This window comes from Plasmodium cynomolgi, chromosome 2, assembly GCF_000321355.1.
Source record: "Plasmodium cynomolgi strain B DNA, chromosome 2, whole genome shotgun sequence".
In the NCBI taxonomy this organism is placed as follows: Eukaryota; Apicomplexa; class Aconoidasida; order Haemosporida; family Plasmodiidae; genus Plasmodium; species Plasmodium cynomolgi.
The window spans coordinates 351,422-371,899 of record NC_020395.1 but is presented as its reverse complement, the minus strand read 5'-3'; the positions used below and the strand labels follow the sequence as shown (position 1 = coordinate 371,899).

General features: G+C 49.1%; 4 protein-coding genes across 4 annotated transcripts; 2 read left to right on the top strand and 2 right to left on the bottom strand.

The window, feature by feature from the left end:
• Nucleotides 1-446: 446 nt before the first annotated feature.
• On the top strand, nucleotides 447-9,469 carry PCYB_021830 (asparagine-rich antigen; the record flags this gene model as incomplete). The annotated part of the gene is made up of 2 exons (XM_004220533.1): nucleotides 447-459; nucleotides 1,836-9,469. 2 exons carry the CDS (start codon nucleotides 447-449, stop codon nucleotides 9,467-9,469), a joined length of 7,647 nt encoding a protein of 2,548 aa, XP_004220581.1.
• An 867-nt stretch (nucleotides 9,470-10,336) lies between these two features.
• On the bottom strand, nucleotides 10,337-13,293 carry PCYB_021820 (hypothetical protein; the record flags this gene model as incomplete). Its single annotated transcript, XM_004220532.1, has 2 exons — nucleotides 10,337-11,772; nucleotides 12,003-13,293. The coding sequence occupies 2 exons, from the start codon at nucleotides 13,291-13,293 to the stop codon at nucleotides 10,337-10,339; spliced, it is 2,727 nt and encodes a 908-aa protein (XP_004220580.1).
• Nucleotides 13,294-15,187: 1,894 nt separating this feature from the next.
• Nucleotides 15,188-16,603, top strand: PCYB_021810 (DNA binding protein; the record flags this gene model as incomplete). The annotated part of the gene is made up of 2 exons (XM_004220531.1): nucleotides 15,188-15,351; nucleotides 15,475-16,603. The coding sequence occupies 2 exons, from the start codon at nucleotides 15,188-15,190 to the stop codon at nucleotides 16,601-16,603; spliced, it is 1,293 nt and encodes a 430-aa protein (XP_004220579.1).
• A 410-nt stretch (nucleotides 16,604-17,013) lies between these two features.
• On the bottom strand, nucleotides 17,014-19,113 carry PCYB_021800 (hypothetical protein; the record flags this gene model as incomplete). Its single annotated transcript, XM_004220530.1, has 1 exon — nucleotides 17,014-19,113. One exon carries the CDS (start codon nucleotides 19,111-19,113, stop codon nucleotides 17,014-17,016), a length of 2,100 nt encoding a protein of 699 aa, XP_004220578.1.
• Between the last annotated feature and the right edge of the window lie 1,365 nt (nucleotides 19,114-20,478).

The following is a 20,478-nucleotide window of genomic DNA, read 5'->3' as shown; positions in this document are numbered from 1 at the left end:
GACTTTAGTTTTTTTTTTTTTTTTTTGTTTTTTTTCACATACTCAAAATCGCCCCGTTCAGCAGTGTAGAACATTCCAAAGTGCGATAACGCGAAAGGAGGCGTACAGGAAGCAGTGCAGCTTCTTCGGTTGGAAAGGATATCCTGGGGAAGCGGCAAGCTTTGCACGTTTTTACGCGTTCACCTTTTTCATTTTTTTTTTTTTAAATGTAGAATTTTTCGTCAGCCGATTTTACTTACTGACGAGCCCGTATAAACCATCCTGCAATTATTTTGCCTCGCTTAACTGTGTTTTGTTTTTTCCCTAGTTCAGCGTGTCACTATGCGCACGAACACACGGTACGTATTTTCCCGTTTTAATTGTGTATGCATGTTGGCATTTGCCTCGTCACATGCGGTGTTTACGTGAGCATATGCATCGCGCCGAGCACGGGGCGGGCGTGTAAAATGACTAAAGTGGGTACGAGAGCTGGCGGGGCGTCCACCAAAAAATTGCCACAGCTTTTGCCGTAGCTTTGCGGCAGGCTTGGGGGCAGCTTTGCGGCGGCTTAGCGGACGTTTCCATGTAGTTAAACATGCCCTTCCTTGTGCAGTCGCCAACTTTTCGCGTGCACTGCGCTTCTTTTTTTTTTCACCCGCGGCTCTCGCAGCTAAGCTGCTTTCCCGTGTGACATGTCCAACAAAGGTGTACATTGTGAATGTATATTTTACCACTTGTCGCATGTGACGTATTGCTTACTCTACAAAAAAAAAAAAAAAAATCCGCAACGTTCATTTTGTGTATACCATCCCGCATCTTCTCCCACCTTTTTTTTTTTTCTTTCATTCATGAAAAGGCGCTTTAGCGTAAGCTTGGCGTTATATGTTACTTGGGCACAGTACTTCTGTGCAGTGCTCCGCAGCACTTCTGTGTAGTGCCCCGCGGAGTACCCCGTGAAGTACCCTCTTCACGCAGCGCTTCCTCCATTTTGAATTTCCAACACCTTGGCTTCTTTCCATTTTATGAATTGTTCGTTCATTCACGCGTTCCTCACGCAAGGTGTAGCAGCTCGCTCGCCAAATGCATAGCAGTACCACGAATGTTACGTGTGCATACATGTGCGCATACCCCACATGCATGCGTATGCCCGACCCCTGTGCATGTATATGTATGCAAGTTTGCAGAACGTAGTTTATTCGTAAGAGCGCCTCCGTTTAACCGCAACGAACCGAAAAGGAAAAAAAAAAAAAATTGTGACCTTGTGTAATTGTTTCGGTTAAAGATAATTAAGTAGATTGTTTTATTTTTTCTTTTTCTTTTTTTTTTTTTCTCCCTTTTTTTGCATCCTCATCAAGGGGGGTAAGCCCGCGCTTACGCATTTGTATGCAGGCCCATGTTTATCCGAACAACAGTGGCAAAATTAAAGGGCCCCCCCCCCTGCAGGCACACATACACATGTGTGTCGCGAGCCACTGCGCGCTTGCATGTTGCATCTACACTTGCCGGTGAGCGTACCTGCAGGCGAGGGAAAACTCACCAAGACGTGGCGAGCATTGTGGGGTTATTTAAGTTGTGCAGGCGCTTGGCAAAGCAGTTGTATTCCCGGGAAGCGGCAGGAACGTAGAAGAGGGTGTGCGACCTGCTCAAATCCGAAGGCGCTTCGTGCATGTGCATGACCTCCCCCCCACACACCCACGTACACATACATAGACCTACCTGGCCGCACCACCGCACACACACATACACCTACCTGGCCGCACCACCGCCAACCATGCATCCCCCCCAAGAGAAGGAACCTCTTAGGAACTGCAGAGACAAGGAAGAGCCGAGCGCCCTACCCTACACCCCCCACGCAGAAAACTACGTCAAAATGAACAAGCCAAAGTATAACAGCAGCGGAAATTACCATCATAAGCAGGCGAGAGAAGGTCAGGTCAGTTCGAATGATTACGTGAGTCATAATAATTACTCCTACGTGTGTAACAACACGAGTGGGAATTACAACCCAGGGAAGATACATCAGCACCAGTCTGCCAATGGGAGGTACCACAAAATGGGTTACAACGAAGGGAGTGGCGACTACCTACCGAGGGGTAGAACTTATCGGAGCAACAACGGGGTGAGTAACACTGTAGGCACCGGGATATGCGAGGAAGAGATAGTGCACCCACAGTATAACAAAAGAAACGGAGGAAATCGCTACCATGACGGTGTTGCACCCAGCGCGAATGGATTCAAAACGGTGCCAAATGATCCACTGGGGAGGAGTCCTAACGGGGTGGGAGAATCTAACGGAGCGACGGAAAAAGAGCCCGATGTAGAAGGAATACATAAGGAGATCTACCCAAATGGAAAAGGCCAAAATTGGACACGAAGAACGAACAACCGCGTGGGGAAAAGTTACCCCTCCAGGATGGTGGCGCCGAGGAGTGGTCCGGCGGAATACGCCGGAAGGGCTCAAGCGGCGTTAAGCCAAAGTGGCCTTCAAAATGGGCTTCAAAATGGCCTACAAAATGGGCCTCAAAATGGCCTACAAAATGGGCCTCAAAATGGGCTTCAAAATGGCCACCAAAGTGACGAACAAAGCGGCACCCCAAACGGAGTGGAAGTCAAAGTGAAAGGCGAAATTGACAGCCAACAGGAGAAGCACCACGTTATGGAGATGAACGACAAGGAGAATCCAAACGCCTTTTCCACCAAGGGGAGGAGAAAAAACAACGGCCGCTACCTGAACGGATATAAGGGAGGCTCAAATTACGTGCATAACTCCGTGAGCAATCGCTCCTCGAACTACTTCGGCGGGGGAAGCTTCAGCCACGGATACGGTCAGGGCTACGGTCAGGGATACGGTCAGAGCTACGGTCAGGGCTACGGCCAAAGTAACAGTTACGGGTACAACCAAAGCAACGGCCAAAGTGGCGGCTACGGGTACAGCCAGAATTACAACCATAATTACAGCCAGAATTACAGCCAGAATTACAGCCAGAATTACAGCCATAATTACAACCATAATTACAACCAGGGGTACAACTACAACCATAGCAACTACAACCACAACAATTACAATAACAACCACAACAGCTACAATAACAACCACAACAGCTACAACAACCGCAGCCACCACAACGACACCCGGGGGGACAGCCAAAGTGCCAACTGCGAGGCGAGGGCAGCTGCGAAGGTCAGCAGCGGTGCAGAAGACCCACTCGGTGAATGCACCGACCTTTCCGTAGTGCAGAAGGAAAGCCCTCAAAATGGAGGCGTATCTAAGAGTGATAATTGCGTCTCCGTTAGCTCTCCAAGCAATCACTTGGGAACCACAGCTAAGACGGATGTAGTAGAAGCAGTCGACCTGACCAAAGGAGGCTGCAACGAAAGGAATGGCATGTATTCTAAACCCTCCGATGTAGTAGTGGACACACAGGTGTGCTTGAATATACCAAAGGATGCAAATCAGCAGAGCGATAATTGTGATGGGAACAAAAACACCTACGATGGAAGTTGCAAGAGTGAGGAGAGCCGACATGGTAATCATCAAGTCAGCGGAGGTGGCGACCTGTGTGACAATGACACAGTTTCCAATCAGGTCGACATAGAAGAACATTTTAAAAATGGCAAGTGTGATGTTGTGGAGGTACTTAGGAAGGACCAATGTAGCAGTAGAGAAGACCTGCACACCAATGGAAGAAGCCATGTAATGGAAAGCTCTCCTTATGTGCAGGCAAATAATGGAGTGTCCAGAAAAAATCCCAACGGTAACCACTCATCAGTCCCGTTTAATAAAAATTGTGCAGGTAGGAGGAAGGCACTAAATAGAAGTCACCCCCCTGTGTGTAGCTCCAACTATGAAATTAACATCAATGGGAATTTCTGGAGGGGGAAGAATACCCTATGTAATGGCAGTACTGGTGAAACTCGTTCGGATGATCCGAATGGGAGGAAGGACCCATTTCCAGGACCTCCCACAACAACACATAAGGGTTACAAACGTAGAGAGTGTGCAAACGGGAGTATAAAAACGCTTGTTGATAATGACCTTGTGACGAATCCACAGAGGGACTACCTACAGAGCGTTACGCAGTTGGACAGTACCCACTCGTTTGACGAGAATAGCACCGTGACGAAAGAGTATGGGGTGTCAGGGAATGGAGTCCCTCCGGTGGGGAATCTTTGTGGTAGGACATTAAGGGAGGATGGAGAATGGGAGGCGTCTCCAGGAGGGGAGGAGCTTCATCAGGAGGGGTTCTACGTGGATGGTGTGTGTTGTCCGGATGGGAAGACAACCATAGGGGGAGATGACACTTTGAAGAAGAACCTACCTGTGGATACTATGCCCAACGGGGTAGGAGAAGCAGCAGTTGTGTGTGTTGAGGCGAGGCAGTGCTTTGATCATGTAGGAGGAAGTCATGGTGGCGATCGAGCTGGGAACCCCTTTCCGAGGCGCCTTTCAAGCCGTATCGCGAACCATGAGGGCGGAAAGGCGGACACGGTGGTAGGGGGTTACCCCTCAGGGGGGGGCGACTACAACCGAGAGGGTGGGAGTTACAACCCAGGCAGTTACAACCCAGGCAGTTACAACCAAGGCAGTTACAACCAAAGCAGTTACAACCCCGGTGGAGCGCTCTCCTTCCATGCGGCGCAAGAACCACCAGAAATGCACAAAAGCGGGGCTTATAAAAAGCAAAACAGCGTGTTCCCCCCAAACGCGCTTAAGCGACATGGGAGGAATTTAAAAGGAGGCAAGTCCCAATTCCCAAGCATGCACGAATGTTTTTTCTCATCAAATAAAGGGAAAGGGGGGTCTACTCGGAGGAGTGAACCCGTTGGAGGAGTAGACGAAGGGGATAGGGAGTTCCTTCTGGGCGAACCAGTGTGTGGCATGACAAACGAGGGGACAGTCTTTGTAGGAGATTCCAGTTACACAGATGGGTCTCCATTTTGTGTTAAAAGGAAGATACCGCCGAGTAAAGGTGCAGTGGAATGTTGCAATTACGACGCGGGCGAGGTGCATTCTGGAGACGGCAAGCCCAAGTATGATAAACAGGACGAGTTTGCTCTCACGACGGATAGCACAATAATGAATTGCTACAGAGCGGAATTGAAGACGCACAAGGAGGAGGTTCTCCAAATCGGTGAGAGCAGTTCGGCTCGAGATAAGGGTTCCCTTTTGGTGAACCCTAACCTAACCCAGGTTAGGAGCAGTGTGCGTCTGAACTTGAGCATGCCGATGAATGGCTGGAAGAAAGAACCCATCTTAAGGAGGCCAAAAAAGGGAAGCGCTGTGGAGAAACTTAAACGGTCGATCATGGGCGGAGATGCCGGGGCCACCAAAAAGGGGAGAGGCGTGATTGGGGGGGTGGTCAAGGAGGAGGAGCACATCATGGGTCGTAGCGGCAACAACGGCCATGGAGAGCAGCAAGGTGGGCAGCAAGGTGAGAAGTATGACGAGCAGCATGGAGAGCAGCATGGAGAGCAGCATGACGAACAGCATACCGAGCAGCATACCGAGCAGCATACCGAGCAGCATGCCGTTCAACAGAGACCGGGTCGGGCGAACGCACCAAATACCCCCCCAAAGCACCGTAGGTCTAGATCGGAGAATATCCTTTGCTACCAAAATAATGACTTAAAAAATTTAGAAGTAGCAATGATCAAACCCCACATGGAAAAGTTCAAGCGGGCGGTAAATGTCAACGGATTCAGGTCCATCCTGGAAAGGGTTTTAATTAGCTACGTCGATGTGGATGTGGTGGAGGGTGTGTCCAGGATTTTTGATGTACCTAGGGTGCAAATGAAGGAGCATCAGAGGGGGAAGGCCTACTGGGCATTTGGTGAAGCAACGCCTGTTTGCAGTTACGTGGAGAGTGGCAAAGGGGAGAGGGAAAAAAGGATCGGATCAGTGCACACAGGGGAGTGCTCTCCGGAAAACAAAGCGGCAGTCACGCAGATCGGTGCAGTTAAAACGGACAGTGGTGAAAAGGACAAGGCGATTTACTTCCCCGGAGATCATTTTAACTATGGCAGTAATATGAAAACGCAGAACACCTTTCTTTGCTTACCAACCCAGAGGGACCTGCTTCTGGACGGAGACCCCAAGACAGATGAGGACGATGCGGCTGATGCGGCTGATGCGGCTGATGCAGCTGATGCGGATGAGGCGCAGTGGGAAGACAGGCGGGTGAATTGTAGCACTGGAGAGGAAGAAGCTGCCCCCCTTGAGGGAATGGTCAGAGGGGCGTTCCTGAACAGGAGGGACTGTGTGGGTGGCGCCGACGCGTGCGCAGGGAGTAGCCGTGCAAGCGTTAATTGCGGCAGAGTAGGCAACTACGGTGAGCGCGGCCATTACGGTGAGCGCGGCCATTACGGTGAGCGTGGCCATTACGGTGAGCGTGGCCATTACGGTGAGCGAGGCCATTACGGTGAGCGAGGCCATTACGGTGAGCGCGGCCATTACGGTGAGCGCAGTCATTACGGTGAGCGAGGCCATTACGGTGGGAGAGGTCACCGAGGAGGGAGAGGTCACCACGGAGGGAGAGGTTACTACGGAGGGAGCGGCCAATACGGAGGGAGCGGCCAATACGGAGGGGGCAGCCACTACGGAGGAAACTACGGGAGGCGTGGCAACTACCACCGAGGTGACGTGCACAACGAAGTGGTCACCCGCGACAACCTGTTCAAGTATGTCCCCCAGGAAATAACTCCCCTACAGAGCAACCTAACGGATGGAAAGACCACCAGCAATTACTCCAAGAATGACGTACTGGGAAACAACACCTATAGCGAAAGGGGTGTAATTCAAAATGACTTTATGTTAAGTAGAATATCACCCACAGGCACGGGTACCACCACCACGGCGACAATAACGACGATAACGACGATGGATACGAGTGCTTCAAACCATGCACACTCTAAGGTGCACGTCAACGGTAGTGGTGGCAGAATGGCTAGCCATAGGATCGGCCACAAGGGGTTCTTCGCCCAGCTCCCCGAGCGGCGCAGGAGAAACGTCCATACGTCGGACTACTGCTACATGAGCGGCCAGAACGACTCCTCCACGGAGAACTACCCCCAGGGGTGCAGCGTTGGGAGTAGCGACCAGAGCGGAGGTCAGATTGGCGGTCAGGGCGGCGGTCAGATTGGCGGTCAGAGCGGAGGTCAAAGTGGCGATCAGAGCGGAGGTCAGAGCGGAGGTCGAAGCGGAGGCCAAAACAACAGCTACAATGACAACCGGGGAGGGAGCGAACTCGCGGGTTCAGCCGAGAATTACAGCTTCTATGCGAATCACTTGGGAGGTGGTGAGCATCCAAGAGGAGGGAACACCATAGGTGGTGCGGTTGCTGTGGACAGCGCGAAGGGGATGAACAGCGTGAAGGGGGTGGACAGCGTGCGCGACGTTAAGGGATATACATTCAACGGGGGGTACGAACGACACAACCAGAATCACATGAACGGCTTTACCCAACGGAGACAGCAGAGAAACGGGACCACCAGTCATTACGGAGTGGGGGGGCAGCAATGGACCAACCAACCCACGAACAACACAGGGAACAACAGGATCCATTTTACTAATTATGTGAACAGAAACGGGACGATGCCAAATAGTCGCTTCTCCTCGCAGAGGAGTGTTGCCACGGGGAGCATTTTTTCTTATGCCGATGGGGGAAGCATGCCTCCCCCCCAGGGTGGCAGCGCTCCGTTCAGTAGCGGTAGTGGCCCGTTTAGCAGCGGCGGTGCCCCGTTTAACAGCGGCATTGTTAAAGCCGCCTCAGGTTTCGATCCCAATGGGTGCGCGATAAACCCAGGGAACAACGGAGGGGGGAGTGGCAGTGGGGGGTATCATTACAACGGTGGTTACGACACGACGTTTAAGTCAGCTGGCCATGTTAGTGGACGGAGAAAGGGTAGGAATGCGCCGTACGTAGGTAGCTACGCGGCTAACTGTGCACTCAATTATGGAGCTAATTGGTCCCCCGTCGCCGTCCCTAGTACATCGCCCCACTTTGCGGCGACCCCAACGAATGTCCACCAGAGTACACACGGGAAGGGGAACCACATGAACACGGATGGCTTGAACAACGTCCCAACGTTCGATGATCTCAATTGTGAGGACACCGAGGTGGTGATTAACAACGCATCGGAGAAGACGTCACCATGTGCGATGGGAGCTAAGAAGTGGGTAAATTATGGTGCCAACGCATGGAGGAACGAAAGCAATGGAGGGGCCATTCAGTACAGGAAAACGCAGCCAAGTGAGCAGAAGGAGCAGGAGGGGCAGAAGCAGGAGGGGCAGGGGCAGGGGCAGGAGGAGCAGGAGCATAGGCTGTATAACGGAATGCAGGACGTAACTGAGAGGGAGGATATCGACCCAATGAGAAGGAAAGCTGACCAGGGAAGTCATGCTGATGGAGTGAGGAACAAAAGTCGAAATAGGTGGTCGAGAGGCGTGGAAGGAGTCCCCTTCCGCAGGGACACGAGATCAGCAAAGGGAGAAAAGAAAGGAGACGTTCGAATCGATGTTACGCATGATGGTAACAATGACGGTCGAGGAGAGGGAGAGCCCCCAAAGGGGAATGATTCACCCATTGGTGACCCCCTCGATGGGGAAGAAGAAAACGAAGAGAGAGATAACGAGGAAAGCCGATTTAAGAAGAAGAACCAGCTTCATCCTCAGCTTCAGCTTCTACACGGAGATCGAGAGAGTAGAGTTGGACAAGCTATGCGAAACAAAAAGGATGGTCTGCGTAAGGGTGATTTATTAGTCGGTACTACTCCCTGTGATGATGTGATGGCAGTCGACGTGGCGAAGGAAAGGAAGTGCGTGGAAATGGTTAGGAGCAACGGGACAGAAGGAATGCCCTCCCATTTTGAGGTTGTCCTTGGTGGAGAAAACTGCTCCTTTAAAGGGGAACCAAAGCAGAGCGAGAGAAAAGACAACGCAGAGTCGAACCGCTTAAAAATCAGCCGAATGGGATCGAACGACACGAAGGTGGGTCATGCTAACTCGTCCCCACGTGAGCAGGTAACGAGTAAAATGAGATCGCCCAAGCAAGGGGGGCAAAAGAGCGAAAGGAAAAGTGAGAGGACATGCAACGATTATGGACCACAAGGAAGTAATTTGGGGGGAACGAACAATTTTTCAAAGATAGAAGAACCCCTTCTTTGTCTCTTAGAAGGAGAGAATGCAAAGTATTCAAATGACCCCACGGAGGGAGTCAACCAATTCGACCTGACCTCGCACGACTATGAGGTGTGTGCGACTGAACAAGAGCAACGCATCGTTGTAGAGAATCTGCACGACAGTGTTGATGTGTATACCCAGGAGACGGGCTCCCTCCCCGGGGGTGGCAGAGGCGAGCCGAACGAGAGTTCCAACAAGGGGAGTTACCGGAGAAAAAATAAAAACAAAAAAGGCACGTACGAGAAAGGCGCGAATGACGCAGGTGTGTACAATAACAGAGTCAGCAAAGTGGCAAGGAGCAAAAGGAAGTGACGTTGCGCGGGAGAAGTGGGAGGAGGGTGCACAGAGGAGGAGGACTGACTACAGAGGAGAGGACTAGGCTAAGAAGCTTTCCCCACTTTGACATGCGAACGAAAAAGGAGCACATCTAACGATAAGAAGTACAGCGCGATGAGCGTGCTCACCCTGGAGGCATCCCCCACAGGTTGATGACGCAGTAGCTTTATACAGTGTGTTGTGTGCATTTCTATTTGCCCCGCGTGAGGAATCGCCGAGGTCCATTGTGAACCACGCGGCCTTTTCGCACGTATTATTGCTGCGTCGACGTCTCTCCTTTTGGAGCGATTAGTCAGTTCCACCCTTCGTGTTGCATGCGGAGTGGCCGCTAGCATTTTTTTTTTTTTTTCTCCCCCCATCCTGCGTATGCAAAGCGAACTTTACGACCTACGGAGAAACATTACCTTTAGCAGTTCGTCAGTTCGATAGAGAGGTGGTTTTCTCTCATTGGAGTGACCAGAGGGGGCAGCTACGTATTTGTAAAGACATACCAGGTGCCCTACGGGACAGACACGTCCCTACTGATAATTGACATTCCAAAGGGGAGTTCTCCTCCTTCACGCGGTGATCAAAATGGTGTTGGCAAATATAAGTGGGCTACTTAAATGCGTTATTGAAAAAAAAAAAAGGGCTGACCGTTCGTAGGGTTAGAAGTCAGGATTAGAATTCAGGAATAGAAGGGGGTCTGACGTCCACCCCACCCCCTGCTGCAGAGTGCATATAGCATGTATCATACGGCATGCATCATAAGGCATGTATAATACAGCACGTATGCTACATCACGTATGTGCACACCTGTGTGCCTGCGTGAGCGCCCATTTAGCGCTCTGCCGCTGCCGAACGCTAGGCATTCTTACGTCTGCGGAAAAAGAGCACATTGTTTTGGTTCTTGAGGTAGCCAAAGTGGTTCCACCCCGTGCTCATGGGGATGCGTAGGTAGTACTTAACGTCGAGCTCGTGGAGAAAGGGGAATTTTTCATTAGAGAAACAGTCATAGTAGTCATTTCTATCCTTCGAGTTGTCATTAACCTTCTGATTATCGAGGATGGACTTCACCTTTTCTTCGAAGAGTCTACTTACTTCGATTGCTCTGTATACATAATGTTCATCCTCCGTTTTGATGAGATAGACAACGGGTCCTAGCTGGGCTGCATACTGCACATTAAATAGTTGGTGCGACAGGAGGAAGCTTTCGTTTAGGGAAAAAACGGGTTCTAGAATCTTCGAAAAGTCAGGTGCATCTAAGATCCTTTCAAAAAACGAATCCTTTTCTCTCTTCATTTTATTCATCAGGCAAATTAATTTCTCCCTTTTCTCCCTCTCGGAAAGGTCCTCATTATATTCGCTATCATCAAAGGGGGGGTTTCTACTCGACAAGACAATTCTATGTTCCGGTTGACTGCTCAGTTCAGGATGGCTGCTCTGTTCAGGATGGCTGTTCAGTTCAGGATGGCTGTTCAGTTCAGGATGGCTGTTCAGTTCAGGATGGCTGCTCTGTCCAAGTCTGCTGCTCTGTTCGATCGGGTTGTCCCCACCACGTTGGTCCTCTTTTAATAGTCCGTCCCCCGGTAGTGTTGTCTCTTTTGTGGTACCATCCTCCTGTTTGGCTTCCTCCCCCTTTTGAATTAGAATTGCCTCCTCATCGCTTCCCTTGTGACCTCTGCTCATCGCCAGGGCCACATCCATAGGCATCGCCACCGGCACGGTCATTTTCATGTTGTTCCTGTATGCCTGTTGCAGATCGCCCTGCTGCTTCTGCTGCTCCTGCTGCTGCTCCTGCTGATGCTCCTGCTGCTCCCCCTCGTGTGGAAGTCCCCTAGATGTGTAGTAATAGCTCTCGAGTAGCTTGACCTCGGCGTGGTAGTACTCATCCGTGTCGTCTACCTCATCAAAGATGCCAACAGACTTGAGGTTCATTAATTCGGTAAGATTAGGAAAAGGTACATCTAAGTACTTGTGTTGGGTTCTACACTTATTCCTGTAAGTCTCATAATCCGCATCGTCAATGACATTTTTTGCATGTCTATAGAGGAACATGCGATCGATGTAGTGATACTTCATTTCTTTATTTTTTGCATTTTCGATAATTTTGTTTAGTTTGCTTTTGCTAATGTAGTATTCGTCGTCTCCTTCCAGCAACTCATCGATGAAATTCAACTCTCCTTTTCGCTGGATGTTCGAATAAATATCCTTGAAGAATCCCCTGCTAAAGAGGTACTCTGCGTCGTTCTTCAGCACCGAGTCCTTTTCTTCGTTCGGGTTCATCGGCTCCACGTTTTCTACGGGGGAAGGAGGGTGCACGCGGGGGGGAAGTTACATGTGTTGGAGAGCGAAGTTAGGGAGATGAGTGGGCGGACCAAGTTGGATAGATGTGTTGGCCGACAAAGTTTGATGTGTTGGCCGATCACGTTAGATGCATGGGCGGGGGAACTTCAGCGCAGCGGATGTACGGGCTTCCACGGGCTGCCCCGATCTGCCCCGGTCTGCCCCGCCCGGCTCAATGCAGTACCCTTTCGCTTTATGTCTCCATTTTCGAACTCCTCCGCGTTCTTAAAGAAGCACGTGTGGAAGAGTGGGTTGTCGGCGTCCTTCTCGGTGCAGCACTCCTTCTCTGTGGAGCACTCCTTCTGGTGATAATTTCGTGAGGACTCCAAACGTCGACTACTGTGGTAACTGTGGGGGAGCGCTTCGCTCCTGAAGGAGTACACGCTTGGCTCATTCGTGACGTCACTGTAGTAAAGCCCATTGACCGACTTGCACCTTATGGCATCACTGTGTCTCCGCGTGCTGTTCTTGTGATTCTTTTCTCTCTCAACATATTTATTTAAATAATTGGGGTCCGAGTAATTGTATCTAAAATCTTGCTCTCTTAAAAGTTGCGTCGTGTGTCTTCTCTTCAGTGGGTGACTGTCAATTATTTTTTTTCTCTCCTCATCGTCTTTCCCCACGTGATGGGCACGACGACGTGCCCCGTAATCTGTCACAGTGGCATTCGTTTTATACAAGTCAATTTTTTTTTGCATATTTTCCTCCGGGGAAATACGTAGTGCACCGTTCGCATTGCCAATCGGTGCAACTCCTTCTAAGTATAACTTATTCTCCAATTCACGTTCTAAGTTAAAGCTAGAAATTGTCGACTCGGAGTTTATGTACAAGGGGAGGGTCTCTCTGAATGTATTTTGGCTATCTGCATTTGTGCTAACGTATCCTTTTGGGTTTGTGTTTACACTCTGAGTGGTGCTACTCAAGATATACGTTTCGTTTAAATTCCTTCTATGCTCTGTCATTTGTGGGTTCTGCAGTGTATGGGTTGATTCTGCTACCTGTCCCGAATGGACTAACTCGCCAGTGCTCCCTGCTCCCTCTAGTCTGTTAAGGTAATATGCCTTACTCATATTCAAGTAGTTCTTTTCATTATGTTCATATATTTCGGACTTGTTCTTTTTCATCGTTTTTTTCACTATAGATCGAACAGCGGCACTCTTCTTAATGCTCTCATCGACGCTGCTTCTCAGTTGTGTTCTGCACTTTAGTGGGGTGAATTTTTTGTTTTGGTTGGACAAAGAATACGGGGAGGAATACTTCCTTCTCTTGGTAAAAGCATTATTGAAATTGTAGTTAAGGTAGTCTATGTGGTTCCTTTGCTGCGTATTTGGTTCATTCGCAACTGAGATTGTACATCTCCTTTTTTTCGCCACCGGTTTGCAATCGTCGCTCACTTTCGTGGGGGCGCTGTACCTCGAGCTGAATATCTTGTGGATACTCAGGTTCATGTTGCTCCCGATGTTGTCGAACGACATGGTGGCTCGTCTCTCCGGGGGGGGCGGTATCGCGGTGTAGCGGTATAGCGGTGTAGCGGTGATGCAGTGTAGCGGTATCGCGGTTATGCGGTATCACGGTAATGCTTACTGGGAGTGGGTCGCTGCTCGTAGCAGTTGATCGGAACAGCCGCGGGCTACTTCCGCCCTTCCTGACCGCCGTGTGCACAACCTGTTTGCGCCACTACCTTCCCCCCCGCGGGTGTAACCTCGCCTGCTTCGCCTGCCTCGCTTGCTTGGCCTTCTGGGTTCCCCCTCTCCCAAGCGGAAGCACACAATGGTGCGAAAGAAACAGTTTGACAGGAACCCCCCTGAGGAGTTTCCTTCACACGTGGTTGCGTGTGTGCGAGCTCGCGTGGGGAATTGCGCAGGGAGATATGCAAGTGTGTACGTGAAAGTGTGAGGCATAAGCGATTGTTCGTGCGTATGCTTGCACGCACACTTCTTCACCTTTTCGCCTTTCCTTTTTCACCTATGGCTTCGCCCTGAACTGCGCATACGCACTCGAGAGGAATGCATTCCAAAAGTACACGCTCCAATGAAGCAAAAATCTTTGCACTTCACACGGGTGGTTGGAACAAGCGAGTGGAAAAGAAGCCAAGGGGGGGGTGAAAAAAAAAAAAAGAAAAGAAAAGAAATACAAATAAAGGAAAGCTCAAAAAATGGGCAGGCAAAAAAAAAAAAAAAAAACTTTCGTACAATTACCAAACAAAATGCGATATAATTCATCCCCTTTCGAGGAAAACTGTTCAGGCTTGGGCGCATGGACGAGCGTACATACGGCGACATGACACCTCCCCTCCTACCCAAATGCAATTTCCACTTTCATGCATACGTACCGTCGCACAGGCTGGTGCATTTGGTGCGCACTCATACGCCCCCTTCATGTATGCGCACTCACGGGAACGAACTCCTGCCTGGACCGACTCACCCAAAACACAAAAAGGGTTACGCTTCTGTTCTCTCTGCATCAGAGGGCATACTTTACTACATGCTACTATGATGGACACACATTGTGGTGTGTTCCTCTTTTTTTTTTTTTTTTTTTCACCCTTCTCTTTCCTTTCGATTTGTTTACCCAAATGGTTGTAACTTTTGCGTCGTGGCCACTTCTTCCAAGCGTGGTGTGAGTGCATGAGTGCGTCGAAGGGGGGGAGGCGTTTCCCTGCAACTTCCGAGCAGTTGGATGTTCATGCAGGGTGATACATATATATATTTCTTTTTTTTTTTTTTTTTTTAACATGCCAAAATGGAAAAAAAGAAGAATAGCAAGTGAGCAGGAGATGGGGGGGGAACTTCCCTTTTGTCGTGCGCACGTGAACAGAAGTAACTGAAAAGGCATCGTTCCTCTTTGCTCAGGTGTTGGTCAGTTGCTCGACCCGTTCGAGTTACCCTTTTTATTCCTCGCGTATACATGCATACTTGGCCCATTTGGAACGCTTGGCCCATTTGGATCACTTGGCCCATTTGGAACGCTTGGCCCATTTGGAACGCTTGGCCCATTTGGAACACGTGGCCCATTTGGAACGCTTGGCCCATTTCTTACATTTTTCTTTGCCCCCTACTGATCGATGTGGCCGCGCTGGCCCGCACCGCGAACATGCTCAACTAGCGCAGGCACTCGGAGAGGGGCAAAGTGGATGCCTCCTCGTAACAGAGGCAACCCCACGTGTGCTAGGCATCCTCCACGTCCTTCCTTTATCCCACTTCCCCATCGGCATGCGCAACAATGCGATCGCTTCTTAGAAAGCGCATGGGGACCTTCTGCACAGTTCATCCCCACGATGGCAAAGGTCAACACTTAAGTCCGTTGAAGTTCCCCGGTTCAGTCATATACGTACATGATGAGAATATCCGTAAATATGAAAAGAGCATAATGCAGTACATGGGTACGGATATCATCGGGTTTGATACGGAATTCGTTTTAGAGCTAAGTGAAGGACGTTCGAACCATTTGGACAGCGGGAAGGTCTCTCCAAGAGATGAACTACTGAGGGACACGATCCGGAGCAACGGGATGCGAAATAGCATTTCGTCATCGTTAGGGACATGCCCACAGAGAGCATATCCTAGGAAGGAGACTAAATTGAAAGGGTTCACGGCAATGTGGACAGAAGGTAGTTTTTTAAAAAGAACACACAGGAATAACTACCCACCATGTAGTGAGAAGAAAACGTTATGCCTCATTCAGCTCAGCTCGAAAGACCTCTGCTTCGTCTTCAACATTAACAAACTCAAGGGGGAAATCCCCATGTGTGTGAAGGAAATTATGGAGGATGAAAAAATAAAGAAAGTATGTCATGACCTTCGAAATGACGAAGCTATGTTCCAAGATCAACATATCCAAATAAGGAACACTTTCGATTTATATGATTTTTGCATGCAGAGTTTTCTATACCCTCCTTCATTACAATTCTTAGTCAAATTATTTCTTAAAAAGAATTTAGAAAAACATTTTCGATTGTCTAACTGGTTAAGTGATGACTTGAAGGAGGAGCAAATTCTGTATGCTGCTGCGGATGCCTATGCGTCGAGGGAGGTCTATATGGTTTTAAAGGAACTGGGCAAGCTGAAGCAGTCGTGTGTGCCGAAGCAGCCGTGTGTGCTGAAGCAGTCGTGTGTGCTGAAGCAGTCGTGTGTGCTGAAGCAGTCGTGTGTGCCGAAGCAGTCGTGTGTGATGAAGCAGTCGTGTGTGCCGAGTCAGCCGTGTGTGCCGAACTCCCTCCGTGTTGTACATGAGGCATGTGATGTGGCTTCACAGGGGAGGACTAATGTAACCCCTGCTGTGGTGGATCCCCATCTGATGACTGCAATCGATAAGGAGGAAAACCCAAGTAATGCCAAAAAGCCTTATGGTGAGACCCCTCAAGAGGGAGAAGGTAAAAATAATGTTTTCTCAGCAGACGCGCAGCAAAGTAGTAACACCCAAATAGGAGATGAAACGAAAAGGTGCACTCCCGCAATGAACACCTCTGTCACGACGATTGAGCAGAATGACACAACGATGGGGCGAAACTCCACGGGGATGGAAAAACAGACGTATGCATTTTTGGAAATTCACCAGATAAGCACTATACATGAGTTAAAAAGTAAAATCCACGTGAAATGCGCCCAACTGTGTAACATAACCTTTGTTGAAGAAATGGTGTTTGCAGGCAGTGGCTATAAAAACCGGATGTCCTTGCAGGACGTGGAGAAAGGCAGGTCCCTCATCGTGCTGCATTCGCAGGGCTTCGATGAGGAAGTCAGGTGTTGCCACGAAATACTGAGTTATATGGACAGCGCGGCGTAGGAGTTACACGCGACACGTTGCAGGAGTTGCAATCTACGCGTTGGAGTTGCGCGTTTCGCATCTCCAAGTGGCCAATTGAGGTCTGCACGCGTGTGCGAGGTACGACTCACCATTTGCGCAACATTGCAGCTAGCTAGCTAGTTAGCTATTTTTTTTTTTTTTTCAAAATGTGCATGTAACTGCTGTAAAAAAGGAAAAAAAAGCTGACCCATTCAGGCGTTTTTTTTTTCCGTTTCGTTTGTCTTTAAAATGTGAAGCGTAATGTGCGCGTTGGTGATTAGCAGTGTGCATGTGGGGGTTCCCCAGGGTGGACACGACGCGATGGTCAATGGTGGACAGCCCAAATGGTGGGCGGCCCGAATGGCGGATGGCCCAAATGGTCGGCGGCCCAAATGGAGCAACTCCCCCCGTCAGGCGAAGGAAAAGTGGCTCTTGTTCTTGGAGGGATACGACACGGAGTAGTTCAAAATGCAGTCGTATATAAAAGTGGGGGTGACGAACAAGGGGAGCTTCTTCTTCTTCTTTTTCTGCCTACCCTGCAACGAGTTATAAAAGTCGATGGCATTCGGATCGTTGCAATTGTCAACGACAATGTACTCGGCGTCGAGAGGGTCCTTGACAATTTTCCCCTCGCCAAGAGTTATTAAAGCTTTACACAAAAATAGCGCATCGTAATAATTGGACTGCTTCACACTCCCAATGTTGAATATATAAAAAAATTGTTTGCTGAAGAGTCTATCGTGAGCTAGCTTTTGTCTCGTGTTGAAATTTTTGTTCCTCACGATGAATTCATTCTCAGTACAAATACTATTCCAGTAGACGTCGGTGTATTCAGGCCACCTTTGAAATTTTTTTAAAATGAGATCAACTGCTTTTTCCTTTAGCATGTATACATCGCTAACGAGGCTACATAAAATTTTTGGGTCATATAAATCGACGTGTTCTTTTTCATCTGGGACGATACAAAAACTTATTTTATTCCATTCGTTTATGTCACTTGGCATGTCGTAAATTTCGATTCCTTTTGTCCCTGCACCATTTTTCGTTATTAGTCCCTTTGGGTCATAGGTAAAATTTGGCGGCTTCAGATGTTTGAGTTTGTTCAGTTTGTTGTAAATGATATCTCTGTAGTAGTTGTTTGCTGCCCCGATGAGCTTTATTTTATTTACTTGTTCTCTTCCTTCGTAGTAACTTGCATCCACGTTGTGTGACAGTTCGTCTGAGTATGACGAGTCTGTGCTCTCGTAGCAAATACTCAGTTTGCAATTTTGTTTTGTCTGCTTTATTTCGCTAGCTGGTATTTTCCTCTTTCTTTTTAACGAACTCATTTGTGTGGCGCTTTTTTTGGAACTCGCCAAAGTCACGCTGGAGGTGCTACCCCCCAAGCAGACACCTCCCTTGGAGTCTCCCTCCACCACCAACTGCTGCTTAGCGAACTTATAACAGTCATAGTAGGAGCACAACTTGTAATCGAGCCCTTTGATAACATTCGTATAGAACGCTTTAAAATTCGTTTTCTTCACTGTCCAAATATTTTCCGTTTTGTCCCAATGGAAGAGATTAAGTTCCTTCATCTTTCGGACCACTTCTTCATTATATGGCACGATTTTTACTTGCACCGAGTCGCTCCTCACCGGGTTGTGCACGATTATGTGTTGCATGGCGAACATGGCGCTCTTCGCGACGTGCTCGATGAATCCACGCTTGTCCCTGAGAGAGAAGAGGGCCTCGTCGTACCGGCTGGCGGGGTTGGTCGGATCCTCTGCCAGGTTTGCACCGGGGGGAGCTGGGCCCTCCCTGCTCGTCTTCCCCGCATTTGCTTCGTCCAGCGGTGCGTTAGGCGGTGCGTTAGGCGGTTTGTTTAGCGGTTGGTTTAGCGCCTCGTTTATCGCTCCGCTTGGCGCCTCCTTTGTCGCTCCGCTTGGCGGCTGCTTGGCCGGCTCCCTCGCAGAGGCGAAGTGGCTAAACAGCTTGCAGACGTAGTACAAAACGGTGTCACTGACGGTGCCTCCCAGAAAAATTGTTAGCTTAGTCATCTCGTAGATATAAAAGATGGGGATGTGCCAGACCTTCTTCTCACTCTCCCATTTCACATTTCGACAGTGCACCTTAAAATAGGAAGTGATCGTTTTATTTTCGTTTGTGTATTTCAGCTTCAACACCAGGTGTCCCTTCTTATCATCCATGACGTTGCTACAGGAAGCACTGTTATAAAGGATGTAGTTGTAAATATTACTGATTTCTATGTGTGTCCAGCTGCTCAAAAAGTCCGTCGTTCTTCTCCTTTCATCTAATAAATTGTTCAAAAAAAAATCGAAGTTATTTCTTTCCTTTTCATTTATGTACACGTCTAGGTATATATCACCTGGAAGAAACATCTTTTCAAGACTCACCAAATTTTTATCAACATTTTTTTCTTCGACCTTTTTGAAGTAATGCGTTCTGACAAACCCGTTGTCCTCTTCCCCCTTGTGGTACTTGGCTAGCAGGGTACTATCACGATGATTCATTTCGTCCGTTTGGGTGATAACTCAAAGATTGGGGAAAGGGAAGAAGTCACCACGGAAATACAACTCCCTTTGCTCAATCGTGCTGTATGTTTGGCTCCTGCACTTGGCTACTTCTTCTCGTGAAAAAAAAAAAAAAAAACGGTCTGGGGAGGGGGAAAAAACCCTGTGTGACCTGGCTCTCTCACGCGATTTCGCAAGGTTACTCAGAGAGAGTGAACACGTGTGTGTTAGTGTGCGGCAAGTTGAGCATACTTGTGTGTTTGTTTTTTTTTTTAGTGACACTGGTGCTTGATCGGTTGCCCAGTGCGCTGCCCACCTGGCGACTTGCACAGAAGGTTGGCGGGTGCCGCTTTGAGCTGGCCGAGCGGAAAAAAAAAATAATAAAATAACAAAATAAAGAAGTGAATAAAATAAACAGAACGAACGAACGAACGAACGAACGAACGAACGGACGAACGAACGAACGAACGAACGGACGAACGAACGGACGAACGAACGGACGAACGAACGGACGAACGAACGGACGAACGAACGGACGAACACTGGAGCCCCCTTTCGCGCCCCTCGCCACGCTTGGCCCGACCCCCCTTCCGGAAAACTCCCTGCAACAAATTCGGAGAAACGATCTGCAACTTTGCGCCTCGCCCGCGTGATCCTCCCAAAGTAGGGGGCGCATCCAGCACACGGGGAATTGCCGCCCGGGCGTCTTCTCATTAAGAGGGGCATAGCCATAAGGGGGTAGGCGTCTTGGCGTTCTTTTCTTTTCCCCCTTTCCCCCCCTTTTGTTTGGGGCCCTCCTCGCGGGGAGACAACACCTCCAACTTGTCGCATCGTCAAAAAAGGGGAAAATAATAAAAAAAAAACCCAAAACGAGTCAGGGAGCACCCCTACACACGTGTATCCCCTGCGCTGTGAAGCCATCCCCAGTTACAACGCTGGTGAGACGCACTCGTTGTAACCGCCATGGTTAATCATTACTCCAGTGAGCGGGTACACAGTGTTGCCTTATTCGAACAGATCCACGTAACCCCTACTTGTGCCAACCGAAATAGAGCACATACGGGCTCTGCCTCCTCCTCCTTCTCCACTCTGCCGCGCCATTGCACACTGCAGCTAAAGCTGTAGGTGAACACATGTCAGTATTCACAACTGTGGCATGGTAATAGTCTGCTTAAATGGATGCACAAAAAGGGGGTGAAAAAAAAAAAAAAAAATTGACAAACGGTTCGCAGATAAGCGTGCTGTGTGTGCATAATTTCATGCATAAGGCAACATTAAAAAAAAAAAAAAAAAAAAAAGTTGTTAATTGGGGAGGGGTGACACTGCCAATCGAGGGGCTCGTCGCTTCCTTGTCTTGTCAATTAT